The sequence below is a fragment of the Gopherus flavomarginatus genome, chromosome 6, assembly GCF_025201925.1.
Source record: "Gopherus flavomarginatus isolate rGopFla2 chromosome 6, rGopFla2.mat.asm, whole genome shotgun sequence".
Taxonomy (NCBI): Eukaryota; Metazoa; Chordata; order Testudines; family Testudinidae; genus Gopherus; species Gopherus flavomarginatus.
Window position 1 is genome coordinate 47250786 of NC_066622.1, and position 22529 is coordinate 47273314.

The 22529-nt window shown below is 53.7% G+C and overlaps 1 protein-coding gene across 5 annotated transcripts in view; it reads right to left on the reverse strand.

Annotated features, from left to right (window-relative positions):
- Positions 1–357: 357 nt before the first annotated feature.
- PCBP4 (poly(rC) binding protein 4) overlaps positions 358–22529 on the reverse strand; it is a 36320-nt gene continuing 14148 nt past the window's right edge. For 2 of the 5 annotated variants that reach the window (XM_050958721.1, XM_050958719.1), the window contains 12 exons: positions 14867–15035; positions 13151–13174; positions 13023–13055; positions 10602–10718; positions 9848–9979; positions 8508–8636; positions 7773–7847; positions 7325–7369; positions 6372–6447; positions 5634–5686; positions 4150–4319; positions 358–2745 (listed from right to left, as the gene is read on the reverse strand). In XM_050958721.1, the coding sequence (XP_050814678.1) occupies positions 2430–2745; positions 4150–4319; positions 5634–5686; positions 6372–6447; positions 7325–7369; positions 7773–7847; positions 8508–8636; positions 9848–9979; positions 10602–10718; positions 13023–13055; positions 13151–13174; positions 14867–14977 (1281 nt within the window). In that variant the 5' untranslated portion in view covers positions 14978–15035 and the 3' untranslated portion in view covers positions 358–2429. Of the gene's footprint in view, positions 2746–4149; positions 4320–5633; positions 5687–6371; positions 6448–7324; positions 7370–7772; positions 7848–8507; positions 8637–9847; positions 9980–10601; positions 10719–13022; positions 13056–13150; positions 13175–13481; positions 13559–14866; positions 15036–15138; positions 15171–22529 lie in introns of those variants that run through there. The other 3 variants (XM_050958722.1, XM_050958724.1, XM_050958723.1) reach the window with 3 other exon arrangements.

Sequence of the window (22529 nt, forward strand, 5' to 3'; positions counted from 1 at the left end):
CTTTGTGGCTGGATGGAAACCTTTCCAAATGGTGCGAGGGCCACCTCGGAGCTGCTCACTGCATTGTGAGGAGACGGTGAGTAACAGCTGCGCACACAGCATGGTGATAATTGAGCTGTTATCTTTGTGTCAATCTCTAGTCAGCACTTTAATGCAGGCAGGATACATCTCCCAGTGAGGACTTTCCCCTGCCCCATGCCAGCCTTTCCCTGGAGCTGTTCATATGAGTCATCCTTTAGCCTGCAAGGTCTCTCGCTGGAGAGTCACCAAACCATTCCCTTTTGCTAGGTGTGAATGGATGGCGGACCGTTCACTTTGGATCCGAAGGAGCCCACTAAACCCCACCAGAGTCCTGAGTTCGCAAGGCTTGTCTCTTTATTAAACTGCTGATAAGTTACAAAGAAGGAAAAAATAGAGAATTCTATGTACAGCATTTTCCAAGACAGCTGGGCTAGGCGGGCGGGGGAAGCTTTTTGAGGGGGCTACTGGGGGAGACGTTCACCATCAAGTGGAGGATGGGCTGGAGACAGCTCATTGCACAGTTGGTGAGGTCTCTGTTGGGAGAGGCGGGGATAGGGGGCGATTCCTTTGTTGTGGAGGCAGAACTTCAGGAGATACCAGGCCAGATCCTCAGTGGGTGTTTGACTTCAGTGGAGGGATAGTAATGTACCCCGGCTGGGATCAGGCCCCTAGACTCCTTTGCTCTCTGCTGTTGATCACCAGGATTTGGCAGTGGGGACTACAGGCTGTTTGGATCATGGTGTTTCTAAAGTGGGAACCAGAGTCTCAGACACCCAGGACAGCGCATGTTCAGTGCCAGGTGAACACAGCTGATTGCTAAGGAACAGTCTCGCTGTGCAGTTACTTGACCCTATGCTCTCACTCCAGACTCAGTCAGTTTGTTAGCACCTTGTAATCCCTTGTTCGGAGTCACCAGTCTCTCTGCTGGTTCAACGCACACAGCCCGGCTGGATGCTTCATGATGCACCTGCTCCACCATGGAGTACGTCTAAGAATGAAACAGTCCAACCCTGCCTCCTCCGATCCCCCTAGCAGGAAAGCATTTGAGCGAGAAAGGCCTGGCTCTCTCTCTCTCCCCTGGTCTGATCTGTTAGGATAACTGGGGGAGGGGAAGGACTTTATTTAGGGCTATTAGTCTGGTTTCCCTCTTCCAACCCCAGGCTCCACCCATGAGGAAGGCACTGGATGCACCCCTTAGGGTGCAACTTCCCATCAAGGAGGAGACTGTGGGTGTCATCCATCCATCCATCACGTGGCTTTGTGCAGTCTGGGTAAGAGCCCTGGTAATGGACCCTTGGGAAGGCAGAACCTGGGAGCTTCCTCAAGGAGAAAGCAGAGCCAGGAGTTACTCCATGGAACCACTGGGGGAAGGGGCAAAACATAGGAAGCTTTGACTGGTGTCTCCATCCAATCACGACTGACTCCAACAGCCAATGAGTCCTTGGAACAAATGAGCTCATGCATTAGCTGCCAGAGCTGGGGTTCTGCCCCAGGGATAGGCCAGGAGCGTTCCTGATTAGCCACTATCAGTTTCCCAGAGCTGTAGTTACTGTAGCAGCAAATAAGCCACAAGGCTAGCCCAATATATACCCGACTATGCCCCTGCCCAGAGTCACAGGAACCTGTGGGGGGGTCTCCCCTGTCCCGGCAGAGAAGAGGAGTAGGCGCTGTGATATTCTGAGCATTTGCCTTGAATTCCCTTCAGGCCAGGTACCTTTCTGCTGGAGGGTAGCCTTCTAAACCTGACCCAGCCTGTTGCCTGGTTCCCAGCAGGGCTCTGTGTGTGGAGGGAGGCCAGAGCTCGGGGCTGAGTTTCCAGCTTGGTCCAGGTCTAGGTACTTGGAGATCATAAAAGCGCCGACTCCTGGGAAGAGTGTGACTGATTCCAGTTCTGTCCTTCCCAGCAGCCCCCAGACATCCGGCGGCAGCACGGCGTGGGCCTCGAGCTATGCTCAAACTGGCCTCTAGCCTTGCCCTGTCGCCCGCCTGCCCAGGGTGAGTGTGGCCAGCACTGTGCTGTCAGGTGAGGGTGCCCTCCAATTCCAAGGGCTGGGGGGGATGGGAACTTCCCCTAAAAATTGCAGCACTAAAGCTAACGGGGACAGAGCCAGCCTCTCCAGGAGTGGAGAAGTGGGGGACGGAAGGGGGTGCAAGGCTGAGACAGCCCCCACCCCATTGTCCAGAGAAGACGCACCAGGGACGGCAGGGCTCCAGGCTGCCCACCCACCTCCTCCACGTTCCCTACCTCTCCGTCCATCCCCATGTATGGCTCGGGATGCCCCAGCATGGGGTGGCGGTGGCCCAGGTGCCTGCCTTGGAGTGGCGCTGTTGGTGTCCCACAAACTGAGGGGTGGCATCCTGTGGTCTCCCCCTTCCTCTCTGGCCTGCCAGCCTCCCACCCACCAGCCTCAGTACGGGGAGAACTTCTGCCGCTCTGCTTTCTTGGCGCCGTTGGCTGTGGAGATCTTGGTCGTGTAGGTGGCGAGGCTGCCGTTGTGCCCCGCAGCCGAGGAAGGGGGCAGTGTCAGGAAGGGGACAGGCTTGAGGCCGATGAAGTTGGACAGGGAGATGGCGTAAGGGCCACCCAGCAAGGTGGGAGGGGGTGCGGCTACTGCTGTCAGCGTGGGGCCCGGCGATGGATTGAGGGACTGGGAGAAGGTCATGCTGAGGTCAACGGGGCTGGAGATGGGGGGCATCTGGGAGGTAGATTTGGCTGTCTCTAAACTGGAGGAACAAGGAGGGAGAGAGGCAGTGAGATGCACACAGAGTAGAGCTAGAAGGTAGGGTGCGGTAATACCCTCATGCATGTAACACCAATCCCCTGCAGTGGGGATTGAACCCTTCACCTCTGGCTAAAAGAATGGGCTTCTGCCAACCTGAAAAACCAGGTCCCTGGTAGTTCAAAGGCCATAGCTGACTCATAAACTCGTATACACCAGTTAGCCACTAGAGTGCAACAGAGAACCATGCCATGTAATGGTGGGTTACACACACACACACACCTACATGTGGAGTTTGCCGGATTGATTTAGGGATTTTAACTGAGTTAGTTAAACTAGTGCCAAAATTTGTGCAGATGCTCTTAATGCAGTTTAGTTTAAGCTGATTAGGAACTGATTTAAACTAAACGAAAATAAACTGCTTTTAAGCCAAACTAAGAGCATCCACAGAAGGGTTTTCACAAGCTTAACTAAACTAGTTTAGTGAAACCAGTGCAAGCATGTGTGGAGATGAGGCCATAGGCCCTTCTGTCCTGAAGGCTCCCAGCGCAGTTTGCATTACAGGGCTGTATCTGCACCAGAGGCTTTTTGTGAGATCTTACCAATGCAGACGCCAGACATATAAGCGTTGGCAGGGCACCAGTGTTTATACCTGATCCGAGCAGGTCTAGCGGGATCCCTTTCCTTCCTGAAAGGCAGCTGCTGCACAAGCAGTGCTATGCAACACTCCGTGTCTAGGAGTGGGAGTGCAGAGCAGTTTCTGCAGCTGGCTCTGCAGTGGAAGTGTTTGGGAGGCAGAAGGGAATGCCCATGTTGTGATTTGGCCAGACGTGGGATCTTCCAAGCGTCAGGGCTCAGTTTCACATCTCTTCTGAAAGGTGGCAAGAACTGGGGCTGGTTAGAAATTTTCCATCAAAATACCTACCAGGGAGGCTGTGGTGCATCATGGGAGATGTAGTCTGGCCAGGGAGCCTGGCCTAGAGAGGCAAACGGGACCATGAGGCATGTGAACTACAGCTCCCTTGAGACACCGCTGCACATTTCTGAGTCAATAAGGGGGAGGGGACCCATTTTTCATCTCGCTCTAAGACGGGCTGGAGAAAGGTTGGGATGAAAGAACTGCTGGTCCCTAAGGCTCAGGGTGCATTGGTCTTTGACACTCCAGTCTTTGTGCATGTGACAAACACCCTTGTCAGTCTGACTGGAAGATGCCCATCGTATAAGCAGGCAGAGTGTTGGGACACTGCATAGATTGTGGAAGAGGTGGCCACTTCCCGCCCCCTAGTCTCACTGAGATCACAGCTCAAGGAGAAGGAGTGACACAGAAATTTGCTTCTGCTGCCCTGCAGACCAGGGTATGGGCTGCTCCTTCCCCTGCCCCACCCCCCAGGGGGGTGCTGGCCCTTACCAGGCTGTGATGAGGTACTGGGCAAGAGTGATACTGACTGGGGTCCCCGTGATGGTCACATGGCGCTCACTGGAGCCCTCGCTCTGGTTTCCGATTTTGATGTGCGCTCCGGACATCTGCCGGATCTCGCTGATCTTGGTGCCCTGGCGGCCAATGATGCAACCAATCAGCTGGGGAGGAGCAGAGAGGGGTTAATTTGGGGGAGCTGGGGTGGAAGCAGCAGTGCTGGACAGAGCAGCACCAGGAGAAGGAGCTGGAGTGCCCTTCGATAGCATGACACAGGAGCTGCTCTGCTCGGCCACGTTGTTCGGAGTGTTTCAGGAGTAGGGGGAGTTGCTTTCTTAGCACCCCACCCACTCCCACCTGCCCAGCAGCTGTGCCTGCCCCTCCCCATCACAGGGCAGTGCCCAGTGAGGCCCCGCAGGCGTGGGCCTAATGAGAGGAGGAGGTAGGGTCTCCCCCAAACCCAGAATCTAGCACTGAGCATGGGACACTGCTCCCCCCAGCCACTAGGCCCCAATGCCCCTGATCGTGGAATAGGTTGCCCCTTGACTGCCCAACCTTAACGTCCTGCATGACTCCCATCCCCCACGTCCACTCAGTGCTGCCCCCATGGGTGTAGTTCCATGTTCTCACCAACATGGGTCAGCAGTGAGTCTTTGATGCTGTGTCTTTTTAAAAGGCCCGAGGCAGCGGCTGGGGTGTGATGACTTTAGGGGGTGGGTTGCAGAAAGGTCAACACTGCCCTTGTGCCTCTCCCCCCCGCTTCCTACCAGCTGTAACAGAGGCGGCTCTGTGCTTGGCAGCCTGCGCTGCGTTGGAGAGCAGCCCTGGGGCACCGGTGCCTGGAATGAGGCTGCGAGGGTGGGTAGTTCTGGCTCATTCTTCTCTGCTGGTGACATTTCCCCCTGACCCCAGCTCTGCCTCTGGGCTGCGCTCCTGAAAAGCAGGACCGTGGGCACAACTAAGGCTAGGCTGGCCAATGGAGAGGGGGCTCAGGGAGTGGGTAGCCCTTTTGCTGCTGCTGCTGCTGCACCTTTGTGCCAGGGGGCGGGGCCTCCGTAGTGATGGCTGAAGCCTGACTAGATGGGTGGGCTGGGGAGACCTTGGTGTCCAAAACTGGGACACTGGCTCTTTAAGTTGAGATTTGATCATGAGGGTAAGGCAACAATGGGGCTTTGCCAGGGTCCCTGACTCATGGAGCCCGTGCCTCAATCCAGATATCTCTGCTGCACAGAGCAGGGGGAGGCTGGATCTGGAATTTGCCTTTGCCCCACTCCAATGCCGGGGGCCAGCAGCAGAGTCTGGTCCCCAAGCTCCTGATGTTCGAAGAGGGGGATTTTTGGGAGCTGGGGTGGGTTGGGGCCGTTCCCCTCTGCAGTTTGCCCCCTCTGGCAGTAAAGGCTCCCTGCTGAGGCCCCAGGGCAGGCATAGCACCGGTGGGAATGGGAGGAGGCTCTCGCAGGAGAGCAACGGCCACTTACATCATTGGGAACCAGGAACTCCTGCGAGCTGCTCTGGGGGCTGGCGTCCAGGCCTGGCCGGAGAGGGAGAGAAAAGGCAACATTTCTGGGGCTCTGCTAGTGATTCCCCTGCTTCCCTCCCCTCTGTGCTCTGCTCCTGCTAAAGGCCACTGGGCTCCAGGTACAGGGAATATCTTTTCCTGGGGCTTGTCGATACCCAGCTGGTTGGGGGTGGGGCTGGCCAAACATCCCAGACACCCATCCCTGCCCCGCCCTTCCTGGAGGGTGCCGGCCACCTGAGCACCAAGGACTGGAGGTGTTAGGGAGAGTCTAGTGGAGTTGGAGGGTTTCCCTGCAGGGCTCTGGGCTGCTGGCTGGCCCCTCTTCCCTCCAGCTGTCTTGGGAGCAGCAAGCTGTGGTCAGATGAGGACAGCAACCATGGACTCTCTCCCAGCACACCCAACCCCCCCCATCCTCCGGAGACGTGGTCCCAGATCTCCCCATGCTGGGAGGGGTGGAGCCACTGCACATCTGGGGCTTTGACAAACAGACTTTGTTTCATGACGTCTATTTGATTCTGTAGAATTGGGCCCCTCTCCTTGCCTGGGCCTGGCATAGCCTGTGTTCATCAATTCCGGCCGCAGGGGTGGGCAGAGCGGATGACCCTGCTCGCCCACAGAGGATTTTGATGATGTGTGCGCCTTCCATGAGCTGATCACCTGCTGGGGGGACAGGGTGGGGCGGGGCTGGTTTTCTTACCTGGGACCAGGGAGGGTGCCTGGCCCAGAGAGGTGAAGGCAACGGGATGCCCAGAGAGTTGCTGCAATTTCGTCACCTGCTCCCAGGGAAGAAATTAGGAAAATAAATACAAGAGCTACGTCTAAAAAGTAGTCGGGTCACCCACCATCCAGCCCTTTGGCTGCCAGACAGTTGGAACCACAGTGGATGGGTGGGACAGCAGAACCCCCCGGGAAAGGGGCTTTTCATAGTAACAGCAGCTACCAGCCCTGTCTGTGACCATGGACACAGCCCACTTCGTGTTCAGAGCTGCACGAGGTTCTACCAGGCAATTCTGCCATGCCTATGTGAGCTGGCCCTGAGCTGCAGGCCTACGGAGACGTGCACCCAGTGGTGGATGGGCCTAGCACAGCTGGCAGCAGAAGCAGCAGGCCCTTGGCTTGTGGCAGGTGAAGTTGGCTGCAGGGAGAGGAGGACACAGACATCTCCCTGCAGGGTGGCTCCAGGAGCGAGGGGCTCCCCTGCTTTCTGCTGCGTGGGCCTGACCTGGGGAAGGAAGTGATGAGGGAGGACCAGGCATGGAGACTCCACATGGAAACATGCCCCAGAGATGAGAGCTGTGCTGGGAAGACAAGGGTGATGGGAGAGATGGTGGGACACACAAAGGGCCAAATTTTCCCCTGGGGTAAATGGGACCAGCACACCAGGGCTGGATTTGGTGCACTGATGGCCAGGGGCGGGGTGGGGAGTGGGGAGGCTTGCATCTCCCAGGTTATATTTCCTCCCTGACAAGGGTGTGGTGCATCCACGTTCAGCAGGGCCTTGCAAAGGCTGACTCTTGCCGCCAGCTCTGCTGCCATGCAATAGGACAATGCTGCAGCTCAGTTCAAGGGCATATGGGAGGAGACGGGATCTCCTGGCACTGTGGAACTGAGATTGAGCCCCCTGTGCCGAGGAGGCAAAGCTGGACTCACCTCAGCTTGAGGCCCCCCGCTGTACTGGCCCTGCATGGAAAAGCCCTGGGGACGAAGGAAAGCGGAGGAACATCAGCGAGGCAGCCGGCCAGGACTGGATCACCAGGGGTTGTTCTGTAGCCGCTAACAGTGGGGTATGAGAACGTTCCCCCTCCTCCAGCCCCCAAACAGTGGCGTTCCTTGCTAGCCAGCCCCCGCCTCGTTTAAAGGCCGGTGAGATCAGGAGCCCTATAACTAAGCTGCAGAGGGCTCACAAGGAGAGATGTCTGAGAAGGGCAGAGCTTCAGGTAATGTGGCACCTCCTTAATAATAAACAGGAAGAGAGGAAGGCGGTTGCCTGAGTGTCGGGGGATCTCCTTGGTGCAGAGATGAGGGAATCCTGTGTGTTTTTGCTTGGGAAGTTCCTTCCCTCCCTCTCTCCCTCCCTCCCTTCCAGCTGCCCCCTTACCTGGCTGGCCGAGAGGAGAGCCGTCCCCAGGGAGAGGCAGGGATGGTAGGGAATGGTGGCCCCTTTTGGCGGCGACTGAGAAGGGGAAAGCAGAGGAGAAATCAGCAGGTTCTTCCAGGGAGACTAACCCCCTTTCCTGACCCCATGCTGAGCCTGACAGCTGGCTACACACTGTAGCCTTGCTCACTGCGGGGGCCCTGTCCTTGGGCTGGGAAACGGCCCGTGGCACTGAAGTCGGTGGAAGGCAAGAGGCTGGCTGGCTCGTGCGTTGGTGCAGTGTGGTGTGTATCCATGGCCTTGTGTTCAGTGGCAGCGAGGGCCACATTGTCTCATGGCATCAGGGTGGTAACTGGTGAGAGAGGCTACAAAGCAGGGTGACCAGCCTTCCAAGGGACACTTCCAGCGGGGGCTGGGCTGTCGCATCTCCTTCAGCCTCGGCTGGCAGGACATTAAAACCACCCCAGAACGTCTTGGCTCTGACCCAGCCTTGCCCTGGCAGACGGTAGACATGGATGCAGTGGGGGGTGGATTGGTGGGAGGTGGCAAAGCTAAGATATTGCACAGCAACTACCATGACATCCTCCCAGAGGGCAAACTCGGCAACGGCTCCAGCCATGAAGCACAGGGAAGGAGGCTGCCAGGAAACCAGCCCCCTGGAGCCCGCCTCCCGCTCTCCAGCATAGGGGCAGGGGGCCAAGTCCGTGTGTCTAATCCCCCCGAGCCCAACACGGGTACCTCCAGGATGACTGAGCAGATCTGCCGCACACACTGGATGATGGCGTCTGGCACACCCGAGACTGTGACCGCCCGCTCCGTGGAATTGGGCAGCAGGTCTCCTGCCACCTGGACCTGTGCTCCCGTGCTCTGCAAGGAGAGATGCCCCCTTGGCAATGGCTGTGTGCGTGCTAAGCAGCTGCCCACATTCCCTGGAACAATGTGGGATGGGCAGCTAGTGCTGGTACCGCCCCACGCTGGCTCCCCCCACTCTGCACACCCACACACTGGAATCAGGAAGGCAGCCACGTGGCCAGTGCAGGCTACACCTTTTGCATGGCCACCGAAGGCGTTATCACCGCTGAGCTTGCTGCATCCAACCTCCTTGCACTGGCATAACCTGCCCCTGCTCAGGCATTCCCATACTCGCCCCAACTGACCAGCAACGCTGGCTCTAACAGCTCAACCAGAGTACTTAGCAAGGGGGTTTGTTGGGGCTGAGGCGGTGTCAGGGTAATGCTGTCTCCTGCAGCAGCACTCCCATCAGGGCGGGGCAGTGCTTTTCCTGGCCCTGTCCTGTGATTGGAGCCACGTGCATCACAGGCACATCTACCTCAGTCCAAGGACTGGAGATTTCATGGGGCTTCTCCACAAATGGGTCTACTTCAGATTTTATAAGAGCCAGTAGCTAGCGTGACAGCTGGGAATTGAAGCAAGAGCTGAGGGTAAGTCTACAAGAGAGCTGGAGGGGCAATTGCTGCCTTGAGCAGGCTCACCCGTGTGAGCAAGAATAGAATATCAGAGTTGGAATGGACCTCAGGAGGTCATCTAGTCCAACCCCCAGACAGATTTTTACCCCAGTTCTCTAAATGGCCCCCTCAAGGATTGAATTCACAATTCTGGGTTTAGCAGGCCAATGCTCAAACCACTGAGCTATTCCTCCCCCAGATCCAGGCTGAAACCTCCAGCACCAGTGTGGACGTACCCTAAAAGCGTGAGCGACTACAGTGAGCGGTAGAGCCCTGGTTCCCTAGCTGGGCCTGGAACAAACTCACATCCTCTGTGGCTTGGTCACAGCGGGCGGGAGCTGTCACCCGAATTGCCCCGCAGGTTACACAGAGTGTCTAGGACAGACATTCAAGCTTTTCTTTAAAGGAAGGGGCTCAGGGATTGTTTCACAGACTCTGTTGTGCACCGAACTAGGAACCCAAACACAGCAGCTGGACACTGTGGCATGAGAAACAGGAAGCGAAACTGACCGGCCTGGTTCCATCCCTCCAGGGGAGAGATGTGCAGAAAGTAAACAACCAGCCTCACTGGGGAGAAGCAAACAGGTTCTGCAAAGTGCCCCCAGCCCTTACCTCCCGGATCTCCTTGATTTTGGCGCCAGCTTTGCCAATGAGAGAACCGCACTGGCTGGCTGGGATGACCAGCCGCAGTGTCACTGGCGGTTTGGACACAGCTCCTCCGTTGGCGGCTCCTGTCCCCAGGTCCTGAAATGGGAGAGGTACAGCGTTGGAATGGAATGAATATCACCATCCTGGGGCCAAAGGCCATGGTATGGTGCTCTCAGTGGAGTCTGTTGAGGGTCAGGGTCAGCGCAGAGCGAGGGTGTCCCTGTTCCCCCTCCCAGAACAATGAGGTCCTGCTGTTCTGCAGAGACTATCTTCAGTGTTCAGGCTGGAGCTAGGGTGACCAGATAGCAAGTGTGAAAAATCGGGACAGAGAATGGGGGGTAATAGGAGCCTATATAAGAAAAAGCTCCAAATATCGGGACTGTCCTTATAAAATCGGGACATCTGGTCACCCTAGTTGTTGCTGTGTAAATACAAGCCCAGGTGAATGGCTGGCTCTGTAAAGATCAATCCTGTATGGAACAGTCCCCATACAATCAGCCTGAGTAACAGATCCCTGAGGGACCAGAATCTGACCCCTCGGGAGAGCAGAGATGCTCAGGGTTGAGGAGGAGCCATGGATTTGTTTAAAAGGGTTCGCATGTTCTGTTGTACTCTTGGGGGACCCTCCAAATCACCCCCCTCCTTGGCCCTTCATTCTCAGCAGGCTGATGCGGTGCAGGGTGAATACAGGCGGGGTGGCAGGGGGCAGGTACCATACCTCCTCCAGTTTGAAGGCGATCATGGAGACGGCTCTGAAGACAGCATCTGTGGATCCTGTGATGGTGGTGATTCGCTCAGGACAAGATCCCTCAGAGATGGTGATCCGGGCGCTGCTCTGAGAAAGCAAACCAGACAGCAGGGTAAGAACTCTTCCTAGGGCTATCTGGCCAAGTCGCTAATCATTTCTGTCTCTGCCCACCCTCTATTTCTGCTGCGTCCTGGTCGAGATGGGGTGACACAGACTGAACACAGTTCCAGTTAAGGGCTTTCCTTTGAGTTGTACAATAAGTTCCATATTCTACTTCAGCCTGTTCCTTAGGCCCCCCAGTTGCACATTGAGTGGATGTTTTCACTGAGCCGTCCAGGTCTTTTTCCTGACAGTTTATTTAGAAGCTGTCCACATGTTTGGACTGGAAGCATCTTTTTGATCTGTGTTTGTACAGCACCTGGCACAATGAGGTCCCCATCCATGAGGCACTACCTGGTGCTGGAGCTCCTAGGCATTGCCACAATAATAATCATTAATTCATCATAATTAATGGCTATTTCGGATTAATCCCTCCAATTTACACTATGCATTTGCAGTGAAATTGAGTATTGGCAATCGTGTTGCCTTGTTTCCCTTGCGTGGTTAGGTCTCAAGTTCCTCACTCTCTTCCAGTCATAGTCTAAATAATTTGGTTTCATCTGCAAACTTTGCTCACCCCCCCTTTCCAGATCATTGAAAAATATAATAAACCACACAGCTCCTAGTGAAGAACCAAGGGGCCCCCTGCTGTTAATGTCTTGTCAAGATGAATGCTGGCTAATTATTCTTACTCTGTTCTCTGTCAAGTTCTGATCCATGACAATGTTTTACCTCTCACACAAAGCCCTGTTTGTTTCCTTAATAGCCTCTTGTGAAGACCTTTGTCAAAGGCTGTTTGAAAGTCCAAATAAATGATATCAACCGGTTCTCCTTTAGTCACATGACCTGCTCAAACAATACCAGTAGATTAAAGGGGTGTCTTTGGTTACACTCAGCATAGCATGATCATGGAGGTGCTTTAAATTACATTTCTGTTTCACATTTCAGCTAATTTACCTGGACCAAAGCAAAGCTCCCTGCTCTGATTCCCAGAATCCCAGCTGTATCTCTGGTATAATAGATTTTAATGAAAACTTGCATATATTTGCTATCTGCTCGGCAACTTCATTCTTAAATTCCATCAGAACTCTTGGGTATCTGCCATCTGGGCCAGGTGACTTGCTGCTCTTTGATGTGTCCATCTGTTCCAGCATCGATTCTTTAGGCACCTCAGTCGCTGACAGTACTTTACCTTTCTCACCAGAAATGAGTAGGCCCATGGAAGGTATTTCCTCAGCATTTCTTTGCGATGAAGACTGATGCAAAGAAATCATTTAGTTTCTCTGCAATCTTCTCATCATCCTTAATTGCTCCCTTTGCCCATGGTGGTCCAGCAACACACTGAGGGTTTTTTGCAAGCTTCCTGCTTCTGATGTATTTCATACATTTCTTGTTATTTGTTGCTAAGACTGTGGCTATTTGCTCTTTCCTCTTAGTTCCTTTATTTTTATTTCCCTAACTTGGCAAGGTGCAATATATTCTTGCTCCTTCATCTGACACCAGTGTCCTGTTCTGACGTCAGTGGCGCCCTTGTGCTGCTGAGCAGTAGCAGAGATCTGGGGCCTTGCAGGTTGGCTTCTAGTGGAGAATTCAGTGATGTGGAGTCTGGGTATACGCTAAGTGTAACTTGCTTTATTTACACCAGTCCTGAAATGGGATCGTCAAACAGCATGCAGGTAAATTTCTGCTTCCAAGAATTTTTATCCCAACACCCGTGTCTGGTTCCAGGGAGCAACTCCGCCTTGAGAATTGACTCCAGTGAGAGCCCACGGCAGAGCACATACTTATCTGCCACTCATGCAGTGTCCTCTCTCTCAAGCTGCCTCTGCACAAAACCTTTCAAAACCAGCACATCTCCCTAAGAGTCAAAACTTGCTGGCCTCTGAAGGAAGAGAACCTGGACCGCTATGTATAATGGCACCACCTGGTGGTACCATCATTAACCATACATTTGAGGCTCTGCCCCCTCGCTTTCCCTGAGTCACCTGGGGCTGAGTGCTCTCTTGCTAGGCAGCAGGCTCACCTCTGGGAGTGTGTGCTGTGTGTATGTGGAGGGGAAGGCATCTTCCAGCTACTTCTGCAGTTGATTAAGCCTGGGCATGGGCACCATTGGGCTCGCCAGGTGTTTGGGGCTGCAGTGCTGATGTGAGGTGGGGGTTATAGGAGGAGGAGAAGGGAGGTTTGAAGTGTACTCATGAGCCAGAGGCAGCTTTGGTCAGTTGCACAAGACATAGCCTGGCCCCATAAGAGAGCTCAGGAGAGCGAGAGGCTCTGCCATCCCACACCACTTACTTGTTCCCGTATCCTCTTAACAGTCTCGCCTTTCTGTGGGAATAAGAACAGGGAGGGCGGTTAGACTCCCACAGCTTCCGCGAGACCCTGAAGAAACGTCCCGGCTATGGGGAACACCTGCCTCTTACCTTGCCGATGATGCTACCAACCTCCTGTGGAAACACAAAGAGAGAAGAGCAGCCCAGTTAGGAGATTCCTGAGCACACAGGGGACCCGCCCAATCCGCCCTAGGGACTAGGCGTGCCTCTGAGTGGCAGTATGGCTTGTTCTGGAACTGCAGGTGCAGGGACACCCTTGACTCTCATTGCCATTGGCAGGCATTGCTACAAGCAAACCTGAAGGTCACTGGGAGACATTAGCACCAGGGCAAAATGCCCGTCTCTTGTTTCCAGCTGGTTCCCAGCGTGCATTTGCTGACACTTTGGCTGCAGAGTATTTCACTGCTGGGCTGATGCTCACCTGGGCTTTGTCCCAGGCTCCACAGCGTTTCTCAAATGCAGCCACCAGGGGCTTTTCATATGGCCACCACAGCCTCCTGGGCAGTGATGGCTTGCTGAGAAAAGTGATATTAACCAACATGCAAGTATCACTTTTCCCAGCAGACTTACTAGCTAGCTGGGAGGCTGTGATAAGTGATACTTGTATGTTGGTTAATATCACTTATCACAGCTTCCCAGCTGGCTACTAAGTGTGCTGTGAAAACTAAGTCATATTAATCAACATATAAATATCACTTTTCACAGCACTATTTTTACTATTAAGACTGCCAAAAACAAACAAACAAACAAAAAACCCTTACATAAATAAATGACAATGATTTGGATATGTAGATGTGCATATTTATATGTTTTTCCTAAAGTTAATGAAGTATTTTAGGAAAAAGTATCAGTGGGGCTACCAGCAAGAGTTGGTGGCTGAACTCTGTGGCCACCGAAAAACGTGTTGTGAGAACTCCTGCCCTAGCACAATGATCTCAATCGCGTGTACTTCTTTGGGCGAGTTCAGAGGCCCGTGCTACACCAATCCCTTAAGAGGACGTGTCCCGGGTGGAAAGGCAAAGAAAGGAAGGGTGGATTTTGTGGTTCTCTCAGAAGATCCCTACAAGCATCAGCAGGGGAACAGAAAACTCTCATGTGTTTTAAAAATGGATTGAAAACAGAAAATTCAAGACATATTATTGGAAACATTAACTTAAAAAAAGAGTAATCTAAAAAAACAAGTTGCCAGTGTCCCTTGAAGTTAAATTCAGCTAGTTTGTTTTGTTTTTTTTTTAAATCTATCTATCTAGCTCTCTGTCTGTCTGCATCATTTAGCTAGGTAGATGGTGGTTGAAGCCCAGATTTTGGTGCACTTGTAATGGCTCCATGTTACACAGCCATGTGCAAAAATAGTAATCTCCCCTCTCAAAAGTTCCCAGCAAATCCTTGCTTCTTTCTCTGGGCAACTGCTTTTCTCCAAAGCCCGATAAAACGAATCCTTTCTTGAACTGAAACTAGACATTTCTGCAGTTTTGCTACAAAATGTGATCTTGGACTGACATTCCGATGAATGTTTCATGGTTCTGCTCTAAAATGGACCTCTGCTGGAGCACAGACGTCCCAGGGTCAGGCTTTGATTGTTGTTAAATGGGATTAGTTTTGGGAAAGCAAAATGAAACGTGAGCTCTGCAAATTCAACACCAGCTGTCTGTCTGAGCCCAGCGCAGATCCCAGTCACCCATGCTGCTGCTCTGGGCCAGCCCCAGGGATCCCAGCCTGAAGGAGCCCTCTGCCCCAGGGTAGAACTCCTAATGTTGCTTTCCCAGGAAAGCCTGGAGGGAATCCCAGCCAGAGGGGCACACTTACCTTCCCGTTCATGAGCATCCGGAGGGTAAGAGTAATGTTGAGCTCTGGCTCCTCCAGGCCGGTATCTGAGCCACTCATCCTGTCTGGTGACGCCATGGTATAGGAATGCATGAACTGGCTTCTGGGCAAACCAGCACCCAAGGTCTAGTAGGGACCCAAGCAGCTAAATCTGCAGAGAGAGGAACATCAGCGGGTTCAGTAAGCCCTTGCTTGGACCTTGGCCGCTTGCTTACCCACAGTACCATCGGAACCCTGCTCTATGGGAGGCTCACGGTCAGTATTGCAGCAAAGCCCAGGCTGGCTGGGCAGGCTGTGGCTTCACCCCAGAGCGCCCTGCAGAGCCATGAGATAGACGCATGGGCAGGGCATGCAAGTAAATATGGCAGCTGGGCTGCACTTAGCACTGAACCCGCCCACGACCCTGAGCGTTAGAGGCTGCATTACTGAACCAGGGCACTGGGCATTTGGCAAGATCTAGACGGGATGGCAGAGGGGTTGAGGCGACTCCTCTGCTTGTCTGCCTAGTGCCTTCTCTCAGCAGTGTTCAATGATTGCCCTATTCAGATCCTGTCTGGGAAACTCAGCCCTTAAAGGCACAACCTCCTCCTCCAACCCTTCCCCTTAACCCCCTTCTTTTAGGGATCCTTTCTATGGGGATCCCCTCCTCCCTAAGAATTTCCCACACCCTCCTTCACTGAGTTGTTGCCCTATCTCTGAAACATCTGAGATCGCTCATGGCAGAGCATGTCCTCGCTCTCTGTGCGCCCGTGCAAGGGAATGGCCCTGGGTAAGCAGTTTATAATAATGACCAGAACTGGAATACTGAACAGAGCCTGCATCACAGCAGTGGGGTGGCCAACAATTGCTACCATCCGGTGGCTGGCGTGTGCTGAGATGGTGGCATTGGCCCTGATCCTAGGTAGCAAACATCCAGCTCTCAAAAGCAATGGGTACAGCTGGCACTATGGGGCCCAAGAGGCCAAGGGTTTGATGGGCCACACCCACTCCACATGGTACTCTGTCTCCATCTCATGATGGCTGAGCCACAGATAGAGGCTGAGGAGGCCTCAACAGTCGGGGCTTATCCAGGTGTGTCTTTTAGAGGCTCCTGCATTTTGAACCAGCTGGTCTCAGATTGGATCCCTGCTGCTTGATGAGCCAGTGAGGAGCACATCATGTTACACATGGGGCTGAGCCTATGCTCTGATCCCAGATGGGTGCAAACAGCTGTGTAACAAACTGTGTTAGCTAATGTATATTAAAGAACAGTAGAGAGGCAGCTGTTGTATATTTAGTTGTGTTATAAGAAAATGTCAAAGAGACTTTTCCTACTCTCTGCTGGTGGCTTTTCAAACATTGCTAAAACAATTGTACAGGCTGTAAAAATCAGAAAGTTGGTCTGCGCCGGATCTACAGCGGATTCTTGGGCTGTGTCGCTAACAGGGCAAAGCAACCCAGACAAATGTGTGATTTACGAGCCAGGTGCAGATCTCCCCGGTGAGACAGACTAGGGAAGATGGTAGTGGCTAAAAAAGCTCACTAAGGAGGTACCAGTTAAGAATGTTAGCAGAAGTAAAAATGTATCAGTTAAAAAGCTTGTAGGTTGGCATGTCTGAAACGCTAGACTAGACTGTTTAGAGCTGAGGTTGTTTAATAATCTGCCCCGGGTGATGTCACGAGACAAGGTATAAAGGGGGGTTGGAGCGACGCAGGAGCTGGCATAGGGCGAACGCTGACGAAAGCAGGCTCCCGGTGCCCAGGACTGGGCATTAGGCTCCTGCTCAGTCTCCTTCACTTCGGCATTACGCTTGATTAAGCCAGTGCAATATTGTGCTGAAATGTTCTTATCAGAGCTTTCAGTAAGTTAAGCTGAGCACTTGGTCTGGACTATGCGTTCCACCCATTGGAGGCTGAGGAAGAGGCAGGGCCGGCATGTGGCCAAGGCCTGTCCTGAACCTGCTCTGTTGCTAGAGGACTTTGGTCTCCAGGCCTGGCGGTCCAGACTCATCCCCAGCACAACGTTCATTCAGTGCTGGGGAAAAGACCAGAACCTCAGGGGTTAGCCGAGCAAAGGGGCTGGCATGAGTCCAGGGGGAGGTGGGCTGGCGAGCTGGGGAAGGGGGTGAGTTCGAGGGGGCTGCCATGAGGAGACACTGCTGACTGAAGTTGTGCCAATATCACATTAGGGGGAATGAGTGGGAGTCCTGGGCGTCTGGCGTCTGGGAGTGTTTGGAACTTGGGTTTTAGTCCAGCCTATGCAGAGATGGGAAACTCAGACAGCTGCAAAGTTGGTTCTGGAATCTGGTTTGTAGGCTGCCCCCTCACTCTCTGCGCCCCCTGCCCCATCTGTTTCCCCAGTGCTGTCCCCTGATGCAGTCCTGGGGGCATAAAGGGACAGCAAAGGCAGCTGATCTGGGGATCAGGGATGTAGCCAGGAGCAGAGGAGTAGCACAGGCTGTTGCAGCCAAGTGTAAGTTAGAGCAGCCCTGAGACAATCAATTTAAAATCAGGAAATCTTCCTGCTGCTCTGACTTCACAGGAGGCTGGGCCAAGGATCTGGGACGATGGTTTAAAGCCTTCTCTCCTCTCCCCTTCCCTCCTCTGCTGAGTGGAGCATGGCCGAAATGGACAATGGGGCCTGCATCAGTAAGGGGGATTGGGTCTGGGTCTCTCCCTAGGTCTGCTTGGTTCTGTCTGCACTGGGGAACCAATGTACCAGAACCCTGGGCCCTAGAACATGCAGGATCCCAGGTGGGAGTGTTGCCCCTTTGGCAGATAAGCAGGGGCTGGCTCACATTCTGCACAGCGCCAGCAGCTGTAGGTAGCTATGACGGCGAAGGGAAGGACAGAAGGGGAATCCAGCCTCCTCTAAGGGCACAAGCTAATGGCCTGTTGCAGGGGCCTGGCTGGATTCCCCGTCCACCCCCAGGGACAATCAGCGGGTGGATTAGCACATTGGGACTGCCAGGAGAGATGCTACCGCTGAGGAGGAGAGACGGAGTATGGCGTTCTGGTCACCTTCCTCTGAAGCATCAGCTATTGGCCTCTGGTGGAGTCAGGATACCAGACGGGATGGAGCATTGCACTGTGCAGTCTACTGATACCTGTCATCTCCTATTCATCTGCTGGGACATTCATTCCAACTCCTCCAGCTGTATCCCCTACCCAGGCAGCAAACATTCCCAGGTGGATCCCTGCATCTTTCTCTGCATGTTGCTGCCCCCAGCCTTTGAGCACAGTCCATGCCGTGCACTGTGCTGGTGGTGGGAGGATGCTCCAGTCCAGGGGAGAGGGTTTGTGTGTGGGTGTGTCTGAGATGTAGGGGATCCGAGTGCCATCACTTAGGTGAGGAAGGTGGGGGAGAATGGATGGGTGGATGGGAAAGGGCAATCCCTTGAATTATGAGTTGACTAAGCCAAAGGCCCCCAGCTACGTTATGGCTGGGTTCAGCTTCCCTTGCGGTGGGCAGAAGCCTTCTCTCAGCAAGGCTGTGGTTCACCACCGTCAGAGTTATCCTTGCTTCACTGCAGGTTGTTTGCTCCCTCTGTGCCAGCTCCAGTCCATCTGTAACCCCTCTCTTAGCTTCCTGGGGCTCAGATCCCTCTCGCCTCTGCTGTCCTGCTTTATTTTGGCCTTGTGAGACTGCTGGGAATCCAGAAACACGCCCTGGAGCCATCCGGCTCGTCAGCGCTGTCAGCATGGTGACATACATGTTCCTAGCGCTGATTTTGCCTTGACCCAGCAAACAGTGGGGCTGGCCTGTGGGAGTCCCCAAGAAAGCATCCGAGATAGTGGATGGCAAGAGAACACTGGCAGCTTTGGGGGAGCAGTGACTGAGGCTCTGCATGGCCAGAGGGCGGTGGGGACACCAAACGAACAGGCTGATCGGCTCAGAGGTTTGCTAATAAAGGGGCTAAAGATAGAGCATGGAAACAAGCAGCACTATTAATGCCAGCGCTGGGATCACGAGTCACCTACAGGGGAACATACTGGCTGCTGCTAAAGGTTTCACCAAACCTATCAGGCCAGCTCTTGCCCACACTGTGCAGTAGGGAAAAGTCTGAAACACCAGGGAATAATTGCAGCTCTGCTGCGTGGGGAGGCCTCCCAGCCCACCCTCCATGCTAAGGAGAGACGCTGCTCGGAGGTGCATTATGGGAGCTGATGTGCAAGAGAGGGGGTGTGATGCTGGCCATAAAGGAGGATGTGCTGGCCCCAAATCCTGTGTGTGAAACACGTATACATGCACATGTTCTCCTTGCCCTGCTGTTGGCTTAAGGAGCAGAATTCCATCCCCTCGCTCCCAATGTGCAAAGCCTGTTTTATGCAGGGTCTGGTGGAGGGCAGCAGGATTTAACACCATCATAGCTGCAATGTTTGGGTGATTGTGGCACACGCTGTGTATCTCTTACGGTTTTGCATCCTATACTATGTAGCTCTAATGTCTGAGGAGCCTGCCTGAGTGCCAGTGCCACTTTGCAAGACAGAGTTGACACTGCATGTTACAGAGATGACATCCCCACCCTTCCCCTCCCACACTCCTCGAGACTTTAGTTTATAGCTCAGTGGTTTGGGCATTGGCCTCCTAAACCCAGGGTTGTGAGTTCAATCCTTGAGGGGGCCATTTAGGGATCTGGGGCAAAAATCTATCTGGGGATTGCTCCTGCTTTGAGCAGGGGATTGTACTAGATGGCCTCCTGAGGTCCCTTCCAACCCTGATATTCTATGAGGCTGCTCTACCTTATGCTGGCTAGCTCCAGAATCTAGGAGCTACACTTCCCCTTCCCCCTTTTATCTGGGCCACCACCAGTGCAGCACAGAATGGGGAGCGCTGCGCAGGGCAGTGAATGACTCCACATGCAGCCTGGGGGGACTACAAAATGTCTAAAAGATGCCTTACGAAATGAGCATATTAGATAAAGCTCTGGGCTGATCCCTTTTGTATCTGTGACCAACCAGTGAAATGCCCAAAATAAAAACAGCCCTTGCGCAATCCAAGCCAGCGCTTACAGGACATGACGGGGTGTCTGGTTACTCCCAAGCAGACCTCACGCAAAGCTGGATCTGTTCAGTAAAACTGCTAGCTCTGTACCTTCCCCATCCGCCTGAGTGTATTAATGACAGGCTCCTGGAGGCTGGGACACAACAGCTGACAGTTGTTTTTGTGCCACCAATGCTCAAGTGCCAGTGTGTCCCTTAGACACTGGACACACATTGATTTCCCGCCGACTGCACCTTGCACCCTGTGTGTCTGAGCACAGCGGCTGTTTAAAAACTTCAGTTTGTGCAGGGCTGTATCCTGTCAGGACATTTTTCCGTCCCTTGCTGCCAGCCCAGCTCCAGGGTCTGCGATTGCCAATCAGAAAGCTGCTGCATACCCAGGACCTGGGAGAGCATACGGGTGGGCGTTCCCCTCAACAAAATACTCTGTTTACTCCCAGTTAAAGCAAGTGTTTCCACCACAACCACAAATCCAGGGAATTGCCAGCTAAGACATCCACCAGTCACACGCCTTCTAGCCATAGGCACCATAATAGCATGGGCCTTGATTTCCAGAAGTGCTGAACACCAAACCCTCCCCCTGATGGAAGCTGGAGCAGTTCCGTACTTCCAACTACTGGGCCCAAGCGACCCAATCGTGCACACGCTAGCTCACTTCCACAGTCAGCCCAGCATCATATCAGCAAGTGTAACCCGCCTGCCTTACACTGCAGCATTTGACTTTGTTTGGCCTAAGGCACAGGAGAGGAGCCACGGGGAGAGGATGTGGATTGCAGCTGGCATCTCTATCTGCCCATCTGAGCAGGGCAACTCAGCACCAGGTGCCTAGAAACACCCTGAAGTGGAGCGTGGTCATTACCGAACATGTTCAGTAGCTGTTTCTGAAGCTGTAGAGGAAGTTTTCATTGTGGGCAAGCCACCTGACTGGCCACACCCAGTCACTTCTGAGAGCTCAGCCAATCAGAGCACAGTGGGGGATGGGGGAAAGGTATAAATAAAGAGTTAAAGAAGCAATGGGCAAACGTTTTGGCTCAAGGGCCACAGCTGGGTATGGAAATCGTAGGTGGGCCATGAATGCTCATGGGGTTGGGGTGTGGAAGTGGGGAGGGCTCCGTCTGGGGGTGTGGGCTCTGGGGGAGCCAAAAATGAGGAGTTCAGGCTGCGGCAGAGGACTCCAGGCTGGGGCAGGGGGTTGGAGTGCGGGGATGGATGAGGAATCTGGTAGGGGGTGCGGGCTCTGGGGTGGGGCTGGGGATGAATGATTGGGAGTACAGAGAGTGCTCCAGGCTGGGTCCGAGGGATTTGGAGGGCGGGAGAGGATCAGGGCTGGGCAGGGGGTTGGAGTGCAGGCTCTGGGCAGCGCTTACCTCAAGCAGCTCCCGGAAGCAGCAGCAATGTCCTATCTCTGGCTCCTAAGCAGAGGTGTGGCCAGGTGGCTCTGCGCGCTGCCCCGTCTGCACCCCCCCACACTCACATTGGTTGCAGTTCCTGGCCAATGGGAGCTGGGGAGCTGTTTTTTGGGGTGGGGACAGTGCGAGGAGACCCCTGGCTGCCCCTATGTGTAGGAGATGGAGGGGGGACATGCCACTGCTTCCGGGAGCCGTGCGGCACCACATCACGTGCAGAGCAGGGCAAGCCTCCAACCTCGCTCCCTAGCTGGAGTGTTGGAGCAGGGCAAGCCCTGGACCCTGCTCACCAGTGAGACCTCAAGGGATGGATTGAAATGTCTGAAGGGCTGGATGTGGCCCCCGGGCTGTAGTTTGCCCATCCCTGAGTTAAAGGCAACCCTGATGAGGAGGTGCTTGCTGGCAGGTTCTAGTCCTTGTAACACGTAGGATACAGGTGAGTGCTATTCTGGCTTCTCCTACTAGGGAAGCTCTCCATTAAGATAAGGTTTGCTCTATGAGGTAGTGTTTTATGGACCTGGAAGGAGAGCTATGCGGAAGCATCTCTCACCTAGAGAGGCCACGGAGTCTGTGGAACTTCATGTAGCTATCAGCTAACTGTTCGAAGCAGGGATTCTGTCTCTGTTCAACAGATAATGGGGCAGATCTGAGGGAGTGGTGAGTTTCTACATTCTTACCTCACCTGGCTGGGCTTATGGGGTGCAGATAGTGGGGGTGCCTTATGGAGATCTAGGGACTGGCTATTTTGTACGCTGATCCCAATCTGGTACCCCTTTGGATACTGATGACAGGAAGTTTCTGATTCACCAGCAAGTAAGGAGCAGTCAGCTATTAGCACCTGAGCTGGACCTGGGCTAGCTGTGGAGATCCTCAGGTTGTCTGTCTGCTGGCAGGGTTCTGAAGTGTTTGAAAGGGCTGAGATGCTACTATTCTCCCCAGGCTCGGACGAGTCCAGCTGACACACACACGACATAGGATTGTCACTCTGTAAAGACTGAGAACTCATCTCCTAGAGCCACTCAGAGGGAATGGCTGTGTGTGCGTGTACTGACGTAGAGAAGTGTAGCTGTTATGAGTATATGTAACAGTATCAAAGTGTATGAGAAACACCATCAGATTTACTGCCTAACAACTTGAATTCAAAAGTCATTCTTAGTTTTGGGCTATAACTGACACTGTTGTCTCGTTTCAGTGTGCATGGAATGTTTGTTTACTAAGAAATTGTATGTTTGCAGCCTGTTGTCCCAGGATATCAG